The sequence below is a fragment of the Tetrao urogallus genome (genome assembly GCF_951394365.1).
Source record: "Tetrao urogallus genome assembly, chromosome: 18".
Taxonomy (NCBI): Eukaryota; Metazoa; Chordata; class Aves; order Galliformes; family Phasianidae; genus Tetrao; species Tetrao urogallus.
Genome location: NC_136831.1, coordinates 10,544,829 through 10,566,244, shown reverse-complemented (window position 1 = coordinate 10,566,244; position 21,416 = coordinate 10,544,829). Strand labels below are relative to the sequence as shown.

The following is a 21,416-nucleotide window of genomic DNA, read 5'->3' as shown; positions in this document are numbered from 1 at the left end:
ATGCTGTTATTATAAGACATAATTCATATTGGTCTCTGTAAGATTTTATCCATGTACAATTGTTAGAATCAGATGTTTCATTAGGCACAAAAGGTTTCTACTCTCAGGAATATGGGATTAGAAATTTAAGTCAAATTGTGCTATGGGTTGGTCCCTTCAGAAAAGATCTCCAGAAAAGAAGCTGTGGCCAACAAAAAAGAGTCACTACACTTCCAAGCCCAGAGGCTTGGAGGAACAATCCAAACAGAAGCCAAAATAAGCCAACAAAAACCAAGCACACCCTAAACTCAGAAAATATCCAAAAGCGTGAAGTTCAGGCAGCACATTAAAGCAAAAGAGATGTTCTGTGAGCACCTTGGAAAGTGCTGTATGTCAGTAATAGAGCTGGTGGGTACAGTAACAATGAAGAAGTACGAACTGACTGATGCACTCTTATGTGAGTAACATCTACCATTAGATAAAGTAATGGATATTATTTAAAAACAGCAGTTCTTCTCAGGAAAAGAAAAGGACTTGCTGATGTGAAAGACGACACTGCCACTGTGCAACAGAAAGACTGCAGATTCCAAACTCCTGGAGAACACGGACACACCAGGCTTGATGCAGTCCGGTTTACAGCCAGTTCAGTGCAGTGGCACACAACAAAACGCTACTGCCAAATCCAAAAAACATTCTTCAGTCATCAGTGTGGTGTTGCCACCTACCAGATTCCTGCAGGCACAACCAGGTGCTGGCCAGAGAGCCCTTTAACAAGGAACAAACATGAGGGAACATTACTGACTTCAGGACACTAAACAAAATTCAGAGAGGAGTCTGTTACTGCAACCAGGAGGGAGATCTCAGATCTCTGAGGGAGACGAGTGCCTACTGTTGAGAAGCTCAAATTTCACTGAGGTGGCTAAATATTTTACTAGCTTCCATGTACAATGCAATGTGTCTGTGACTGTTGCCCATCCTGTTAAGCAAAGACCAGCAGGTTCCTCTGTGAACTGTCAGATGCCTCCACCACGCACTGAAGGACACTAGACAGCTCCTCCTGATCACTGTATGAGTTCAGGAGGAATGCCCAGATAGCACGAATTATTCACAGCAACACTTTGGTAACCACCAGCTCTGGGACTTCATTCTCCTATATCAATACATGCTAGTGAGCAAAAAGCCTACAGATGTTCCAGAAAGCTCCATGATGTGCGAACAACACACTGCTCTTCCAGGACAACGAAGTCTGAACCTCATCTCTAAAAACATACCCAGCAGGCTGTACTAAATAGTGCAAAATAGTATGCTGGCTATTACGAAATAGCAAATAGCTGTGTGTTTTTTTTCTTTTCAGAATAAAGCAAACAACTGATCACACCAAGTCACATCTACTCACTCCAGGGGTGCCTTAAAGGTGCTGGTTGGGATTTCTAAGGTGCGTCATTGTGAAGGATCCACCTGGGTAAGCAATGCTCTTTTTCTGTCTGTGTGACTAAAGAAACAGAAGGTCAGAGCCTCTTTTTCACTTAATTTGGGATTTGGATCATTGGGACTGCAAAAGGAGAGCTGTCAGCCTGTGCTCCAGAGCTGTTGTGTCACTCTGCTGAGAACAGCATACAACAGCTATATTCATTATAGTACTGGAGAATCTCATTTCTCAGTATTTCCTTATATATGTACTGAAAGACTAAGAAAAAAAAAAAAGTTTGTGCATTTCTAATCAGTAGCCTGATTTTCAAGGTCTCAGTTATCACCCATGCACACTCTCTTCACCTCTTAGAAATTTCTGAGTGCTGAGCACTTCCAAACAGAAGGCCAAAGGAAGAGTGCACATTTCTACATGAAGACTATGGAAGATCATTTCCAGCAAGTATTTGAAGGATGATGTAAAAAAGATACAAGCATGAAGACATTCTGAGAAGGTGTGGACAGTTAGGACTTTTACCAGCATGTAAATGCTTCCCGTGAATGCTTTATAGAAACCTTCTGTAAGAAAAAAAAGAAAAAAAAGAAAAAAAGAAGGTAATCTGCATGCAACTCACCACTCCAAGATAGCTATACTTGCTGTCACTACAGCACAGGGTTGCAATTAACAACAGTTAACTCTGCAACACAAAACTCAGGATGCATGAAGTGCAAACAAAAGCAGGGAACAAGTTTGCATGCTACCTGTTACACATGAAAGGAAAAATAACTTCAATATGTACTGTAGCTGTTCAACATGGAGGGAACACAGCTACTGCACAGCAGCTCAGGCAGGGCTGCAGAGGAGAAAAAGTATTCTGAGAACATAAGCAGGATTCCCATGTCTTTCAATGTTGTTACCATCTTTCAACATCTAAAAAAATAAATTAAAACCATCTCTAAAGATCTCAGTATCAAATAATAGATTTCCTAACAGAGAACAACTGCATTCTTTCAACAGAAGTCCACAGAATCATGGAACATCCTAAGTTGGATGAGAGCCACCAGGCTCAACATACAAAAGCAACTAGTATACGTGGGTTATGGACAATTGAGAATCTGCAGTAGGTTGGAAATCTGAGAATTAGGCTTTTTTGGATCTTGATTTATGAAAGCGACTGGAATCCTGGCAGTGACACAGAAGAGTGAACTTGGCTCACGTGGCAAATAAGTCATCACTTTCAGTTCATTAATTCAAACAGAAATTAGCCAGCAGCATTGGATCCGGAACTAATACTGTTAGGAAAAAAAGACCTAAAAGAATATCTCCAGGAAAGACTTGCAAAAAGGACTTCCTATTGAGTTAACAGTGCCTTGAGCCAGAAAAGAGAATTTACAGGCAGGCTGGAACAATGAATAAAATACCAGCATTCTGTTAGGAAGCTGAGATTACAGTTGCATAAAACTTTGTTTTGACTGAGAACATTCAAAGGATTCAAAGCCACAGGAGTTCACGGACCCCTCTACCTCAGACAAGAGCTCAAAAGCTCTGGCTGAAGCAGAGATCAATCACTGGGAAACCAGAGGCTTGGCAGCATGAGACCAGAATATCACTACACCACTTGGGGAGAGAAGGAGCTGCACAGAAGGGGCAGGGCTCTGAAGCTCAGGCAGCTTCAAAAAACACCAGGGCAAGGAGGCCTACAAGATGGGAGTCAGAGGCAAATTCCCACAAACTGTACTGCACTTCTTTAGGTGAAAACAATCAATGCTGATCAACAGCCCATTTTCTGCTCTGTGACCAGGGAGCCATGTGAAGATGCAAGACAGCCACACCAAACCACAAAAAAGTGTATTATTTGCAGTGTCTTGAACAGTAAAAACTTGTATGATGTGTGTACTAGCCAGCCAGAAAAAGAACGAGATCACACCTGGGCTCAGGACCTATGGAGGCAAGAGACTTATTCTGCTGTTCCTATTAATCAGTCACACTGAAACATCCTCATGCTTTCACATGCATGCTGCAGCCTAACATCAAGCTTGATCTTGGTCCGGAGAAGTAAAGACTGGGAACAACTGCTTTTTTTTCAATTTATTGGAAGATGAATGAAGAAATGCTGAAATTTCACCTGTTAGGAACAAAAACACCACTAGCAGTTTAAAAGATGAAGTCCATTCAGAAACACCAGGTCTCCAGCACTCCCTTATTTGTTATGCCTCACGTTGTCCAAGATCCATCAGTCAGAGAATGCAATGGGCAAAGAATCACAGATCCCACTTTCTGCAGTGTGGTACCACGAAGGTGTATCATTCCCAGGAAATAAGATGGAAACTATTTACAAGCAATAGCAAAACACTCCTAATGATTTTACCAGCTAGAAAATTATTATTAAGTCTTATTGTAAAGGAAGCATTTCACCCATTGCAGACTAGATCCAAGTGAGAAGTTGGGCAAAATAAAGGCAAGCAGCAACTAGGTGAAGGTGTTCTCCTTGTGTTTTGGAAGAAAAAAAAATACAGCCTCCACCAAAAGAATTATCATTCTGTGCAGCTTATGCTTCCCTGCAACATTTCAAGAGGATCAAAAAGTAGAAGTAGGATCACTGTCTAGAAATAATATAATTAAAACCAAAGAAAACCAATAAACCCCAAGTCATCAGAAAATTCAAGTGAGAACTGAGAGCAGCTTAAGAACGCCTCAGAATAGGAACCAAAATAAACTGCAGTCCTGAGAGAAACTTGTGCTAATGGACAGCATTTCCAGCCACGAACAAATAAAATAATAAATATCTGTGAAAAAAAAAGTGAGGAAAAAATAAATTGCTAACAAAGTATTTCATATATTTAATAAGGAGAATACCATATAAAGTGCATGACTAGCTTGTTTTTGTAATCAAACCACGAATGTGGTGATGGGTCATCAAGATTGCTCAAATTTGCAATACGGGTTAGAATACAGGGGTCAACCTTAGATACAGCTCTTAAGTATATAATTTTGGTATTGAAGTTTGGAAAGCTCACCTTGCATTTGTGGTTTAAAGAAAACAAAAAACAAACCAAAAATACCTGCCCCCTGAAGTGCATGGAAGAGACAGCAGTACACATCAGTATGCCAGTAAGAATCATACTGAAGACAGACCGCAAAGGAATACGAAGACTGAAAAAGACAATTTAGCAGAAAACCTCCTCATTCAAGTGAAACAGGAGGCGAGGGAAAAGTGTGTAGTCTTACATAGCTCTGGGACCGAGTGACACTTAAACCATGTTTCAAGTATCAACATGCTGGGTGCTTCCAACACCAAGAATAAAATTACAGCTGCAAATTCTGAAGCGTGTAACAAAAGTGCAGTATAAGAGATGTCAGCTCTAACAATCAGTAACACCAGGAACAATGATCCTAGCATGCAACAGTCACAACACTGCACCTGCTGATGTGCAAAGGTTTATAAAGCTAGTGACATAGCGGAGAAAGGAGCTGAAGAGGCATTTGCAAGATGGGAATAACTCAGGTGAATAAAAGGTGACCAACCTTTTTTCTATGAATCTATACTAGTAAAGAAATGGCGGGGAAAGAAAAAAAGGAACAACAGGAAAATGCAAGTTTGAAATGACGAGCCAGAAAAATAATCAATATTAAAAACATATTTCAGATAAGACTTCTCTATGTCTCAGCTTGTATTTGTAAAGATTAATTCTCAGAGATCTTCTCACAGCACAGTAACTTGAGATTGGTGAAGAGAAGCCTAGAAGGGCATACAGATGAACGACAGAAGCTCCATACCGGGGAAAAAGAAATGCTAACAAGATAAAAGTGGAACAAAAATGTGGATCTAAAGGAATAATACTGGAAAACAGCAGCTAACACCACAGTAGACAATGAGGAAAGGCCACAGTGGTGAGAATGAAGGTTTCACAGACTCACAGAATGGATGTGTTTGGAAAGGACCTCTAAAGATCATTTGGTCAAAACCCGCTGTTGAAGCAGGGTCACCAAGGGTGATGGTCCAAGACCATACCCAGGCTGCCTCTGAAGATCTCCGAGAGGGAAAATGTAGAACCTCTCTCTTTCTTCTGGACTTGAAGTAAGAATCTTGAGTAAGAGAAGCTGGAAAACAGATTAAGAGCAAAAATCTGAAATAACACTGGGAGAAGAAAATACCTTTTGAAAACCAGTCTCCAAACTACACAACACTCTGTACCAGGAGCTGCTCTGAGTTTCTGGTAGTTCACACTATAGGAGAAACTGATTTAAGAATCTGATTCAGAAATGCTGAGCACCTACATCTACACCTGATGCAGTCTAGAATCAAAAGTACATGGCACCTTTGAAAATCAGGCTCTAAAAGATAAAAGTCACAATTCATCTACGCAAATTTGGTGAATAAATATAGCTAAGGGCTCTGATATTCACCTGCAGAAACCAACAAAGAGCAATTTAAATCTAGATCCCAAACAAAATGTTAGAGGGCTGTCTTTATGAGAAAACATCCTGCATAAGCAGAAAGTTTTAGAACATCTCATTTATTTCTTGCTATGCAACCTTCTTCTGTCACTGAGGGCACTCCAACAGCTAATGAGGTAGGTACAGCACAACCAAATCTTTCCTGTTGAACAACAGGGATGGTAACACTTTATAGATTGGCCTAGCACAAAAATGATGATACTGGGTTTATATATCCCTGAGAGGGAGTATAAAACAGGGAGAACAGGGGTCTTCTCCGTAGGTGTTTCCAAAGGGCCATTGTGGGAAACTATGTTGTATGAAATCAATGTACTCATACAACAGCGATGCAAGATATGTACGTTTAACTGATGGGGGAGCCAGAAATGTTTATTGACTTGTCTGTGGTTATGAAAGCAGTCGGTGACAGGCCTGGGATTCTCGATCAGCACTTCCTTGCCTCCTGCACTGTTTGGTTACCTACTTGCTGGCTGGCCAGAAGCGCACTGAGTGGTTGTTCTAACATAATATATACGATAGTCATGCAAGGGATGTAGCACAAAAGTCACAGAAGAACAGAGCTCTCTCTGTACCAGAAAGTAGATTTCTTCTGGAAGATGAGTGCAACTGGGAACTTCTGGTGGGAAGCACAAATCTATTTTCTTCACCCTGGAATGTTTGGTGCTTAAGGCTTAGCACAACAAGGACAAATTTTATGACTGAATTTAACAGCCTGTACAGGCATAAATTACAAGGTGTCTGATAGTGGAACAACCTTTGCCCTATACTCTTCTGACCCCAAGAAAAAAAACATTAGCCTGGTTAATTCAGTGGGCTCATCACAACTGTAAGAACAGTCTATATTTCCATGTCCACAGGTCGAATATCTCCAGTTTTGTGTTCTTTTACCCACAGTTCCCTGTCTTTGGCAGGATCCACTTTCCGAAGCAGCTGATCCACAAGCTCTACTGTCTGAAATGAACAAAACAAGAATTAAAAAGTCAAGGGCGCATTTCAAGCAGAGACGGTCATTGCTCTCAACTATAGAACAGCTATGAGCATGCCTATGTGACATCTGCAGATAACCAAGAACTACATGTACTTGAGCAGGTGAACAACAGCCAGGGTGGGAACCAGGCTTGCCTTGCCAGGCAAAGACAAGCTTCCTACAGCAGGCACTGGCCAGTCCATCTTCAGACTCCTACTCTGCAAACTGTATCTTGCATCAAACAAAACCGTGCATTACAGGTCAGCATAATCCACCTGCCTTTTAATATTTGAAAACTAGACAGTTTTTTGAACTTTTTAAATGAAAAAATATAAATATATATGCTCCCTTCTCCAACAGTGAAATTGTGTATTTGCTATCTTTCTTTGCAAGAATAAATGACTTTGAGGCAGTAGGAGAGCTGTTAACAGCTCACGCTGGTCAAACGAATTCAAAACCCAAACAAAAAGCTGGGATCCAGTGGTATGAAATTTAAGTGGATCAGAGAGTCTTGGAGGATGAGGCTGCAGGCTGAAAGCTAACAGCTGACAACACGCAGTTTTCACATCTCCTTTTGATAGGAAGTTAGTCAGACCACAATGGGGACCATTCAACTCAGCAGCAGCAAAGACCGAAGACAAACAAGGAGCAGACTTACACTTTGGTTGAACATGTCTGTCTCATGCCGCAGCTGTGTATACTGGCAGAGATGTTGCCGAATCATCTCCACCCTTTCAACTTCTAGTCTCTCAAGCTCCTAAAGAGGAAGAAATTAAGTACACTTGTTTTGGAAGCCGAGCTTAAAGGCCCAAAGAAAGGACGATATACAAAAGTTTGCCTGTCGGTGCAATACAACCCCATGGTCATGCTTTGGAGTTGAACTCTGTGCTTGCACATTGCTCAAACTGCAAAGAAGCAGAGAGAGCAAGCAAAAGAATTCACTTCATCCCGATCCAAAGGACAGAAAAAAAGGCTGAATTCTTTCCAAAACTGAGACCACTCAGGGAGAGATAGGAGACATTATCTTTAGGGATACTGTAAGCAAGAGGAAATCTGTTTCCGGCAAAAAGCTTTGCATGCTATGTTGCTAGCACCAGAAGTTACAGTGAATAGATGGAGAAGCAGGTGACTGTGTTGGGATGTATGACTCAGAGGGCCTGACTATTTTTAGTCTAACCAGACCCCTAAAAGAACAGTTTTATTTGTTACAGATGATAGGCTGGGACAAGTCTCCACCTAGCTCAGCTGGCAGTGAGAGGAGCCCAGCAACATTTCAGTTATAAAGGAAGGTAGTTTCTAAAGGAAAGTAGTTTCTAAATTTCCTTCTGAATTTTTCTGCCTCCCTCCCCTCTAGGAGGCTCAATTAAGTCTGTGGAAGGGCAGCATGTCTCCTGGATTATGATTCTGCTACTGGGTTTTATAAGGATGTATATCAAGACATATTTTTACATGATCCTTAGCTTGCATGTCCCCACCAACCAACCTGCTGAGCAGCCTCCAGGCCACGACTTCCCTCTAAAGCTAAGGAACAAACCTTTAGATTCTCCAGGAACCATAAAAAGAGAAGTGGCCAGTAGGTAGAGGGAGATGATTCTCCACCTCTACTTTGTCCTTGTGAGGCCCCATCTGCAGCGCTGCGTCCAGGCCTGGGGCCCCCAGCACAGGAAGGACATGGAGCTCTGGCAGCGGGTCCAGAGGAGGCACTGAGATGAGCAGAGGGCTGGAGCAGCTCTGTGTGAGGAAAGGCTGAGGGAACTGGGCCTGTTGAGCTTGGGGAAGAGAAGGCTCTAGGGAGACCTCACTGTGGCCTTCCAGAACTCGAAGGGAGCTTACAAGCAGAAGGTGACCAACTGTTTAGACTATCTGATAGTGACAGAACAAGGGGCAATGGTTTTAAACTGAAAGAGGGGAGATTTAGGTTAGATGTTAGGAGGACTTTTTTTTATCAGAGGGTGGCAAGGCACAAGCACAGGCTGCCCAGAGGGGTTGTGGGTGCTCCATCTCTGGAGGAATTCAGACTGGGTTGGACAGGATCCTGGGCAGTCTGATCTGCTGGCTAGCAACCCCGCCCAGGCAGGAGGGTTGGAATAGGAGGGTTGCTTCTTTATTATGAGGAGTTTGATGCTTTGTTTTTGTCCAGTGAGAAAAATATTAACAAAAGATGCTTTTATTTCCCAATTTTGAAAATAACTGGCTATTGTCTAAGGAATTCTAAGGAATGACATGAGAGAGAGGAGCCCTTGTGCTGAAGTATATGCACTTCAAGGAACACTGAAAGTAAAAGCTAAAAGAGCATTTTACCATTTTGATGACTAACCCTGAAGGTAAATGCCCTTTGGGTGAACACTGTGAGCTGTGCTGATCTTCAGAGAAGTAGAGCAATAAGAAATTAAATTCTGTCTCTTCTAAGCTGGCAATACTCATGGGAAACAAAAATTCATTAATGCTTAGTGTATTTAGTGTATGTGTTGTGTGTCTTTTCATTTTCATTTCTTTGCTCCTTGGTTATTACTTCATCCTTCTTGGGGAAAATTCCAGCATTCTGGCCTCTAAGAAGTTCTGAACTGGTTTTGAGCCTTCTGCAAAGGAACTCTGCAAAGAAATTATTTCTGCATTCTCCAAATGATGTGAGTTTTTCTCAGAACTAAGAATGCAATATACCAGTGGAGATTAATTATCTAATTCTCCCAGTGCTTTTTCCTGCAACTAGTTCAAGCTACTACAACCTGGTAATGTTATAAACTTAAGACGCTACACAGAGTTACTACATACCAGAGTGGTGGTCACCATTTCCTCAAACCACTTGGACTGGGCTTGATTGTAAAGATCCACACAACGCATCAGGTCATCTCCTGAAAAGTTCAGGACAGCAGCACATTAATTCTTTCTGGCCAATATTATGAAGCTTAGAATGAAGTTGTTTCAAATATGCATCCCAAAGTTTTGAAGTTCAGTCCTAGCAGAGCTGAATACAGTTGCTGTACGGTACTCATTTGGCACAGTAAAAACAATTTCAATGCAGTGCATGCAATTATGTTTAGTATAAGATCAGGTGTTGGAGGTGAGGAATTAAAGTGAAGTGGAATTAGAAAATTTTAAAAGGAAAATATGAACACTAAGTAATATTTTACAAAATAAACTGAACTATGAAAGTTACTACAGTTAAATTAAAGCTGGTCATAGACAGAAAATTGTACCAGAAAAAAAAAAATAATTAAAGTTGGAAATTAATACTAATGAGTCATGGAACTATAGGACAGTAACCCTAGTTATCCTATAGCAGAATAGTAGCTAAGACTGCATTCTAACATGAGCTTAAAAAAGGAGAGCATCAAGCTCTAGGTGCCTGAGATCCAGTGAAGCTTTTTTTGCAGCAAATTGAACCTTGCGCAGTCTATAACTTGTTTTCCTGAAGATGCATAATTCCAGTCCATGCTTCCTTTCTTGTCCACGGCAGTACCACAATAAGGTGCAATTAGTGCAATTTTTCCTCCATTGCAGCACTCTGCTCTGATATAGAGGGGAATGCGGGTAGGAAATCTGTCACTTTCAGATACTACTGCTTTCTGGATAGTAAATTCTCTTTCTTAGTTATGTCTTCACAAATGGTTTAATGACTTAGTCTGGAGTTCAAATTCTTACTGTTCTTTTAGGTGCAAAAATATTTTTATACACAAACCAGGGCAGAATAAAGAACTGTGAATGGGATAATATAGATCAAGCAAGTGTCAAATAAGTAAATCCATCTAAAAATCTTGCACAGACTCAATATTTAGGGAGACAACCAAAGTCTATTTAAAAACAAAAAAACAAAAAATGCACTGAGATTTCAGGACTTAAAGGCTAAGCTTTCAGGAACACTGTGTGTGCTCCAGGAGGCTCCCTAGGTATCAGACTGGATATTCTTCACCTACCTCAGTAAAGCTGAGAGACTACACAGCCAGGAACATGAAAGTCACAAAGCACATGACGTGAAAGCGAAAAAGCAACATTACTTGTTAGTAACATGGCACTGTAGAAAGGGTGTAGTTTTAAGGAGCATCTGAAAATCTCAAGTCATACATCCACTTGCAGCTTGCCTAAGTTCAAAGCTAGATCAGTAACACTGGGCTGCTGCGTAGCCATATGTGTGGGACAAGGCAAGTCCTCCCACTTCCATGCACTGCAACAGTGGCATAAAGTCTGGTACAGTGATGGGGGGACTCAAGTCAAACTACTGGTTACTCCTATTTGACCTTCAGCTCAGCTCTTACTTTGTTCAGTAAACAATTAGTAAATAACTATACAAACAATTTCTGATGATCAAAGCAAACAGAGGTTGTGAATTTTCAGGTGGACAAACTAACAACATTGACCGAACAGTCTCCTATCACCAATGAAGCATTTGTTCCTCCTCAAATGGTTCTCTCTATACACGAACTGCAAATGACTCTTACTAGTGTCATCAAGACCCACACAGGCTGAGAAAGCTTAGAGTTTTAGTACTGTAAAGGACCACTCTACCACAGGACAGACTGTGAAGTGATGAACTATGGAAACCACAGTTAAAATGCATTTGTAGTAATGTTACTAACAGTACTGCATAGGTCAGCTTTACAGGTCTCAAGAAAGACAGTTTCTAATGGATCCCATGAAAGTGATTTGAGTCTCTGTAAAAAGCATGCACAAATATAATCAAGTAAGTTTTGTCTTCACTACAATGTAACACGCACTACTATATCCTCAGTATGTGTTGAACAGAAATCATTTTAATTGCTTAATTAACAGAAGAAAAAAAAAGTTTACTTTCAAAGAAAGAGGTAGGCAGCATAGCAAGCACCCACACCATTGTGGGTAACTGATTCAGTGAGTAACCAAGGAAGGAACTACAATTTAAGGAAGAAACTTCCCCAGCTGAGCAAAGATCTGTAACTACCTTTGACAGGAACTTCAGAAAAGCCGAAAATTCAAACACTGTACCCCAAGCAACTCTGTAAATAGAATCAGTTCTATGGGCCTTAATCTTGCAAGTACTCATGACCCTTAGAAAAAGAATAAAAGCTAAGACTGCACTTAGTTTGAGCTGTAAACAGCACTGTTTCAGCCAGAAATTGAGAAAAAAGTCGTACTGTGGGGTGGGTCGTGCTACCTTCATCACTTATAAGTGATGTGTAGAGAAGAAGCCTGCAGTGAGCCCCTCTGAGATCTCCAGGGGCTAAAAGATCTTTGGTATAATATTTGAGCATACCTGAAAAAGTGTGAATTTGCAGATCCACAATCACACCAAGGAAAGCCCCGGACTCCTTGCTGTCATCTGGATGCCCTAGCTGATAGGTGGAATCAGGCTCCTTCTTTCTTGTTCTTCCTCTGGACCCATAAAACTTGCCTTCCTGGTTGCACAGTAACCCAGCTTCAACAGGAGCGATGCAGAGTAATCTTACCCCAGAGCACCCCATAATTTGCTTACATTTCTTTGTGGTTGGAGAGCTGTGTGTTTAGATCTCTGATTTGAGAGAGCCTAAACCATAGATCTGCTGCCTTCTAGGCAAGCACCAGCCTGCTACATGAGTGGCAATAGGTCTTGTGCTGGCAGATTTTTCAGCTGAACTAAGTACAACCTGAATAAGTCACAAACCTATTTTGAAAACCGTAAGGAACTTAAAAACAGAGGGGTCAGATGGGAGACAGGCATCTCATTATCTCAGCACCATCAACATGAAAGCACAACTCAAGCGTTTCTGTCTGAAACTAAAGCACATAAGCAGGCTAACTACACTGAAACTGGGCACTAATTCCATTTCAAAGACACTTCGGGCTATGACAAATTTCTTTAACTCCCACTTATAAAGTTTAACAAACACTGTTACCTCAGCACAACTTTACAAAACACAAGTACAGTTCTACAAAACACTCTCCTTTTAGTTCAGTTATCAAAATCATCAATCATTTCCTGATGTCATATTAGAAAAACCTGACTGTTTTTTCCTTTGAAAAGAATTCCCTGCTTCTAAGGTTCATTGTGGGAGAGATGGACTAGATGACCTTTAATGGTCCCTTCTGATTCAAATGATTTTATGATTCATTTCTAGATTTCACTGCTGCAGTCTTAAAAACATGAAACACGTGGATGGATGGATGGGCAGTTAGATCCCAGTTATCCACACCACGATCTCCTAGCTGGTTCCCCAGTGCTGCACTTACCTCCCACTGGCTTACAACTGCAGGTACTCACCTGCCTGAGTAGACTTCCGCCTTGCCTTTTTAATTTCCTCTTCTGTCTTGTTGCTGAGCTTCACCTCCAGCTGCTGTGTTTTCATTTCCAGATCCTTCTGTCTCTCTGTCAAGGCTTTCCGGGCCTTGGAGTAATTAAAGGTCATATTGTTTACATGAAAAGAGCTTCCACCTGCTTTCAGCCCTCAATGACTTTTTCATGCATGTGTCAGTAAGAAGTCAGGGATTTTACGTAAAACTGGGCTCTAACTGGCATTCAAGTTCCTAGGACATCATATGGTGTTCAGGGAAGGGTCCTACCACCATACAGAATTTTTCACTGATGAAACTGCAAAATCATCTGGACTTTCAGGTCACTGTCTATCTGCCTCACTGTACCAAAAGGCATAATCAGATTGTAATGTTCCCTATAACTTTTTCACTCTTTCTGGAACAAAGAGGAGCTGAAACTTCTTCCAAATCTCTTAAGCAAATACCTCTTACATATGCTTTTTTCAGAACAAATTGAAGAATTTCAATTACATTATAGAATTTATTTTCAACTACCTTCTAGTTTCAATATACATTTATCAGCAACTTTAACAACAGGAAATTTTAGACTTGCTTTAGAAAAACTAATTCAGGTCAGAGACAACAATAGCTCATAACACAGAAATCAATAACCTGAGACCTGTTTACAACTGATTACTTAAATCACCTTAAATTTCTTCAAGATTTTAAGACCTGATTTATCAGGATAATTACTTAAATTATACAGGTAAATCAGCAAATTGTCTGAACAAGTAATCCAATACCTATGCAAGTTGTCTTCTCATTTGCTGAAGTTGCCTAAATACATAAGGAAAACTTGTTCTGCCTCAACTGTTCTGCTTGTTACAAAATAGGTCATGTTGTTCTTTCTCAAGTTAGAGTGCCAAAAACTAAATTTGGATAATCTGTTATCACCTTGCAGTTTTCCCACATCACACCTGAGAGTAACTTAAGATGCTCTCAAAGCACTGCCTGAATTTTTCATTTCAGTGTTAAAGATAGTAGGCTTAGTTTGGCAGGTCACAAGAGGGAGCTGCAGGAAAGCAATCTGGTGAGAAGCAATGTGCTTCATCTGGCAAACTGCAGACACAGCTTTTTTTTTTTTTCTTTACCATTCTTTATTCTCAAGTCTGTTTATTCTGATTCACCCTTTTCAATCTCTCTACTGTCTTCTGATTCACCTTTTTCAATACCCCTACTGAAGACTTCAAGAAAAGTGCTTTCTCTGAATATATGCAGTCTAATAATCTTGTCCGTCCTGCCACAATTTTGCCCTTGAGCAAACTTTCTCATATGCACTCTGATCATAAATGGAAGTCCACACAACCTCCTGGGTTAACTGAGTGATATGTTTTTCTTTCCACGTCATACCTGAGAGCATGCTGGGTGAAGATACCGTGACAAAGAACCACACAATGTAGCCCAAATATCTTGGCAGCTGAGCTTACTTCCCAACAGCTACTCACAAGAAACCTCTTTTCATAGGCACAGCTCTATAATCATGATCTCAGCTACCTACTGGATGCTTATGTTAAAACAGTACCTGAAACTAGGGTGCTGCTGTTTGCTGTGACACAGAAAACTGGTACTGGGAGAGTGTCTGCAAACTGCTGTGCCAAGTTTGAGCTAACTTTTTTGACCATCTGCTTCTATTGTCCAAGAGGATACTGAAGTGGATGAGCTTTTGGCCTTTGCTGTTCTAACGCAGTGTCTCTTAGATTTTGAGGGCAATACATTTGACTTCTGGACACATATGAGCTAAGAATATTTCTACCAAATATGTCAGAAATAAGTTATCGCAAACTGAAAAAGAGCAGATGCAACAAAAAGCTAACTCAGCAGTAACACAGGAGCACTGGCTGCAGCTCTTAGCTTCCCAAAATTCAGCTAAGTAGCAAACCACATCTGGAACCCAGTAAAGCACAACCAGTAGCAGAAATCACTCAGCAGAAATCTTTGTGGCTCCTTGTGATAGAACAGAATCTTTTCACAGGGCAGTTGTTTTTGTGTTCCAGACAGCAGCATCTCAAACTCTCCAGTTTGTTCTCCACTCCCACCTTTTCAACAGCTGCATAGCGGCTGGCCAGCTGCTTCCTTAAGTCTGCAATATGGTGGTCACACTTCTTCATGTCTTTCTTAAAGTTCTCTCTGAAGTTGAGCAGGGGTTTCTCTACCTCACTCTGAAGCTGATAAAAAAAAAAAGGAAAATGGTATTAATGAAGAGTTCAGCAGTAATTCCTGGCTTTTCTGCTGATCAGAGATCAAGACAGAGTAAACACTACAAGCACTGCAGACACAGGCAGTATTGTACTAAAACATTTCTCTTGCCCAAGTCAGCTCTGAGTGATGCTACTACAAACATCACCTCCTCAAAGGACAGCTCTGCTAAGAGAATATTTACTGAGGGAAGCAGAAAGACATACATTTTGCTTTCCTCTTTCTCTGTTAAATCCTCTCTTCTCTTGCATGTAAGATCAAACTTCATGCAGTAGCATGCAGTGCTCCAATTCTGATGTAACTGATGCAATTTACACACCCAAAGAACACAAACAAAAGCTGCTAACCCTGACTGCAGTGAAGTGACTCAACACACTGAGGTTACATGTCTGTATGTACTGGGAAAAGGGATCCATTAATGGCCCATTTTATCTATTTATTTCTGCTAGGTGCAAGAGAGCCTAAAGAGAAGCAAGTCTCAGCAGTTAGCTGAGTCCCTTCAAATAATGGTAAGAAAACCACTGTGAAATGGACAGGAAAGACCCACTGAGACCACACTTGTGACTACAAGTACAGGCACTTAGCTCTTACTATCCAGACTTTACAGTCAGTAATTCTCAATTCTGATAGAGTCTGCATCCCATTGCTCTGTAACTTTCTCATACATATACATGGTCTTGATTTTTTTTGGAAATGCACTCAGAAGGGATAAGGACATTTCACCCTCCCAGAAGCAACCCAATACTTTTTTTCTATCATCCTTCCAGTGCAGGTGCTGGGCTCTGCTTATGCAGCTGAGTTTGGTCCTCAGTCACTTCTCACGGACCAGCGGAGCATAATTAAGTAGTTCTTAAAACCAAGTATTTTTTGCTTTCCTGTAGAACTATTTTAATGGAGAGAGACATTTCATTCGAATTCAGTACAGCCTTTTGACAGAGAGATGCTACAGAGATAGCCTAGGCCACATAGCACTTACTAGAGAAGTTAATAAAGCTGACGTTGACAAGGCAGCTGGAGAGTAGCACCAAGGTGATTTAATATTGCCTACAATTACTTGGAAGTCAAAGAGCCAAATTCTTCTTTGTAGGGCCAGGCAATATCACAACAGAGAATTTGTGGCCATTATATCTTTGGAAGGTTCAGACAGAATATTGTTTTTAAAACATATCATAAGAATGGTAGTGGAAAATTGGTACAGAGCGAACCGAGAGGTTGTGAAATTTCTATCCTTAAAAGGTACTCAAGATTTTGCCAGACAAAGATGTAGCTGACTTGATCCACTGTGGGTGATAACGTTTCTCTCAATGGGAATTTGGACTGGAAAATTCCAGACAGTATTTTTATGACCCTCTAGATATGATGACCCCAGACAAGCTAATAAAGAGCTGTTCGCAGCTTTGTGGTCCAGCTCACCTGTACAAGCTCAATACCTGAGGTACGAATGCATATCTGTGCCAGTAGCATTTCCACTGCTGAATGAAAATAAGAACTGTCACAGAGAGAATTTCTGCGTGGCTTCAGTGGCAACTGAAGAGGCAACGTATTATAATTGATAGAGATGTCTGTGTGCAAACGAGTTTGAACTAGCTGAATAGTCAGAGAGCCCTTCAGATCCCTCCATCAATAAATGAGTTAACCTGAGCAAACAATCCAAGATGAGTCAATCAGCCTTGGTAAGAAAGACAGAAACCTGACTCATCTGATCCAATCAAGCATTGCTGTAAAAACCCTCAAGAAAATCCCCAGAGCCAGAGAAAGCAAACAGAAGAAATTTCAGTAAACATCCTTGACCAACAGAAAGTTAAGGTTTTTATTACATGCATTTAATAATGAGATTGGAAAATTCTGAGATCCCCAAAACAATGGGAAATGCATCAAGAGGCTCAAAATGCAAGTAAACTCTCGCCATTTTTGTGTGCTGGACATTAGAGAAGACTTTTCAGTGACAGCAGTTATCTGCTCCGTCAGCACTATTTCCAGAATGGCTGGTAAAATACCACAACCAGACCAGTCCATCATTACTTAAACTATGGTACATGCACATCTTCTCTTCTAGAGCGGAACTCACCTCCTGGAGCTCAATGAAAGATAATCAACTGGAGAAGTGCTTCAATCCCATGACAGCCTTCATGAAGAATAGATATATGCACCTGTGTGCGTGTACCTACAATTGCCATTCCAGTCTCTACATGTATCACTAATGCCATAACACCACACTTACTAAATGCCCCAAGAGCAGTCACCATCTCCAATGTATTTGCAATCCCTCCTCATGTGACAGCATCTTCACTGTCAGGTTTAGTTTTGATTACTCTTGGTGTGCCCTGCATTGTGCCAGCACTGACGGATTTTGTTTATCAATAAGAAATGCAATTACTACTTTCAAGATTTTTTTTCTGAACATAACAGCAATAATCAGTATTTTTAGAAACATCATGTTAATGAAAGAAAGCTGGAGTTAGGAAAAAGCAGTTAAAGGATCAGTGTTGACTTCAGAGGATGCTGCAGGAGCTTCTGTGGAGGATTTAGGAGCAGCAAAACAATAAAAGAATCCTATTCACTGCTTGACTACATTTACATGTCATTCAGGGTGCACCTCCTCCCATTGGAGATCAATTTGGGAGACCAATAGGGAGCAAAAAGTATTTCACTAATTACAACCTTGAAGTAGAAGTCTGAAGCAGAGCAGTGGGTTACCAGGGCAGCAGTTGGTTGCCTGAGTAACTTCTGCATAATCACTTACTGCAGAGCTATAATGTTCTTTCAGAACACGGTTGTTGTACTTAGATATGTGCATCTATATTAAACTTGATCACCCACAGACGTGAACAATTTAACAGGATGCAAGCGTATGTCACATGTGGTGGGAAAAAAACAGATCATATTGTACAAGCAACAATTTGCATAAGAAGTCTTCTTGGGCACTACTGGAGAGAAGACCTGAGAATAACACAAAGTTCCCACTGCCCTTTTCAAAAAGGCTAACAATATGAACAAGTCATAGTCCTGGTTCTCTTCCTTGCAGACAGGTAAAGCAGGTTCTTGGTGAGAAACCGAACAGTATTATTTTTGTTTCTTCCTCTAGAGAAGTAATCTGTACAAACTCAAGGCAAGTCATCAACTAGAGGGCAAAGATTTTTGCAACAAGGAAAACAAGCCATTTACCTTAGAAGAAAATTTGAGATGAACCTCTGCTTCATCAGCGAGACTCTTCTTCAGCTGAGCCCAAGCCTCTCCCAGTGTGCTGGAAAAACACAGCATAGCAACGATCAGTGCAGTTTTCTGAACATCCTTACATCAAGATTGATCAGACAGCTTCATATGACACAACAAAGATTTGTAGCATACCATGCTCTGCAAAATCATGGAATAGCGACAGCAGAAATCTCTGAAGATAACTGGTCTCTTTGACCAACTAATCACATTTGCAGTGTATGTGGAAAACCTCTGAAAAGTGTTCATAATCACCTCCAGTTGCAGAGATTCCACAGTGGCCTTAAGAAAGATACTCTGCTATCTGATCCTTAAAATTTTAAACACATATTTATCCAACTTTTATTAACTTTTTTTCTTTTTTTATAATTAAAACAGATTTTCAAAAGTGCATTTTTTCCTTTCTCTTCTACCTCAAACACCGAGTCGGTGAGCAAGTAATTCTAATTTTCTGTGCAGAAGCTGTTAAGTATTTGAAAAATATTAGGTCCTTTCTCCCACCTTCTTTTTCTTTTAGACAAGTTATTTTCTAGACAGTGCAATTTTAGGTACAATCCTCTATACCTTCTGGTATATAAACCTTCTGGTTTGCCTGGGCCACAGTAAGTGAAGATTGTCTTTGCCACATACAAAATATATAATATAGCTACTGTATATAAGTAACAATTTCTTTTAATATTTTTCATTAAAACAAAGACAAAAAAAAAAAAAAAAAGGAGGGGGGGAGAGGGCAACAGAACTATAAGACCAGTAGGATATTTGACCTTGCTTTTGTGAACCTAATGCATCAGTCTGGTTTGATGGAAGTGGTTGAAATCTTAATTAGTCTGATAGGCATCTTAAGATATCTTAAGATGCCTATCAGAGATTTTTTTAATCTAATTTTACTCTTCTTGAAAACATCTGTTCACAAATGTATCTACACTGTCAAAAACACTTATTGGGGAGATTTAGATTGGATATAAAGAAAAAGTTTTTTACAACAAGGGAGTGAGGCACTGGCACAGGTTGCCCAGAGATGTGGTGGATGCCCAGTCCTTGGAGACATTCAAGGTCAGGCTGGACCAGGCTCTGGGCACCTGATCTAGCTGTAGGTGTCTCTGTTCATTGCAGGAGAGTTGGACAAGATGACACCTAAAGTCCCTTCCAGCTCTAAGGATTCTGTGGTTTTCTACAATTCTACAGAAGTGATGATATGAATAAGGTGTGATTGTGAAGTAAGAGATATCTTTCTCTGGGAAGACAGATAAAGTCCAATAAGAGTCATGACCAAATCCGATATGAAAGCTAGGCTTCATATTTTTTGCTGTTCAATAGGACTGTGGAGTCATTAGCCAATGTATGAAAACGTACAAAATGATTTTTCATAACTTCAGCTTGCCATAATTTTTCATTTTGAACATTGTCATGGTAGCACAGATAAGTTGATTTCCGCCACAAAGACACATGTTTGACTCATTTAAATGAGTAGTCAGATCCACCAGAAAGCTGAACCTGTGAGCTATTCTTCATCTTCAAGTTCTGGCACAAGTTTTCCTTCGGATTCCATGGATGATTTGGTTTCATTTCACAAATGATAAAATCCTGTTGGCATTTTACCTCTTTCCTTCAGAGAGGAAATGATGATCCCACAATGAGCATCCACACTTCTAAGGAACTCCTGGGATTAGTAATTATTCAGTCCCCTGAACTTCGTGAAATTCACAGCTCTCATGATAATGTAAAGTGTACGACACGTGGGTCTCAGTCACACCATGTTTGTGTGGCGGGCCCCAGAGGTGGGTCAGCCCTGCACCGTGCCCTCACCTGCACAGAGTTCCACTGTCACCTACAGTCTGTACTTGAGCTACGTGCAACCAACTCATGACAAATATTGCTAAAAATCACATGATAATGATAAAGGTTCATGATCTTACGAGGCTGCCCAGGGTTGTGTGTGGCCCACAGGCTGGACATGCCTTCATTAGACCCTTTCCAACAGCCCAGATTCCTCTTAATGTGTCATAACAAAAGTTACATCATCTTCCAGTTGCTAAACTGGTCACACACTATCTTGTATCAGACACTCTTCTGCAGATCTCAATGCAATTGCTTTTTTAGACAACAGCATGAAGTTGTTGATGAATAAGCTTGTGATTCAGTATAAACAGATCCTTCTCCCACAAACTGTTATGCAACTGTATCTTTCACATCCTTGTGGAAGCATAAAACCTGTTACTTTTTCCTTACTGAAATGAATTTCAATTTTTTTCTTCAGCTGATTTCTCTAGTTGATTTCATTCTGAAATGCAATCTTTTCTACAAATTTTACGTCAGCCCTCCTAAATTTGCCTCATCTCTGATTTTAATAAACCCATTCTTTTTTCTATCACAAATCATTAATGAATATATTGAAAAAAAATCTAGACTTGAGACAAAATTTGTGGACTCTCAATCTATAGCTACTCACACAGCTAAGTACTAAGTATGATTTCTTCCCCAGTTTTGAACATCAGCCTTTTGCCCATTTTTCTTGCCTGCCTACAAGAACCTCCCACTGTCAAAAGTTACACCAAATTAACAGCTATGATGCTGATTCCTTCTTCCACAGGGCCTGTTATTCTCATACTGGAGGTATTTGGGTTGTTTGACATCATTGGTTCTGCATTTATCCACAATAATTGCTCATCACTTTGTTTTCCACTAAGTGCTTTTAGAAAGCTTGACTGCTTGTTCCATCACTTTCTCAAGGTTATATAAAGCTGACTGATCCACAATTTCACAGCTCCTTCTCTCTCCCTCAACTCCTTTTCATATTTACACATCCCTAGTAGCATTAAAAATTCCCCATCATCTGTAATTTTAAAATAAAGATCTGTAAACTCTTAACGTTGCTCCAGTGAGTTGAGTCCTCTCAAGCATGGTGGGAAAATAATAATAATATATATTACTGTA

The 21,416-nt window shown here is 40.4% G+C and overlaps 1 protein-coding gene across 2 annotated transcripts in view; it reads right to left on the bottom strand.

Moving 5' to 3' along the window:
* Positions 1 to 6,682: 6,682 nt before the first annotated feature.
* Positions 6,683 to 21,416, bottom strand: part of GAS7 (growth arrest specific 7) — a gene marked incomplete at both ends in the record, with an annotated part of 96,535 nt that continues 81,801 nt past the window's right edge. For both annotated transcript variants that reach the window (XM_079544321.1, XM_079544322.1), the window contains 6 exons: positions 6,683 to 6,796; positions 7,471 to 7,569; positions 9,585 to 9,664; positions 13,024 to 13,147; positions 15,110 to 15,238; positions 18,435 to 18,513. In XM_079544321.1, the coding sequence (XP_079400447.1) occupies positions 6,683 to 6,796; positions 7,471 to 7,569; positions 9,585 to 9,664; positions 13,024 to 13,147; positions 15,110 to 15,238; positions 18,435 to 18,513 (625 nt within the window). The remainder of the gene's footprint in view (positions 6,797 to 7,470; positions 7,570 to 9,584; positions 9,665 to 13,023; positions 13,148 to 15,109; positions 15,239 to 18,434; positions 18,514 to 21,416) is intronic.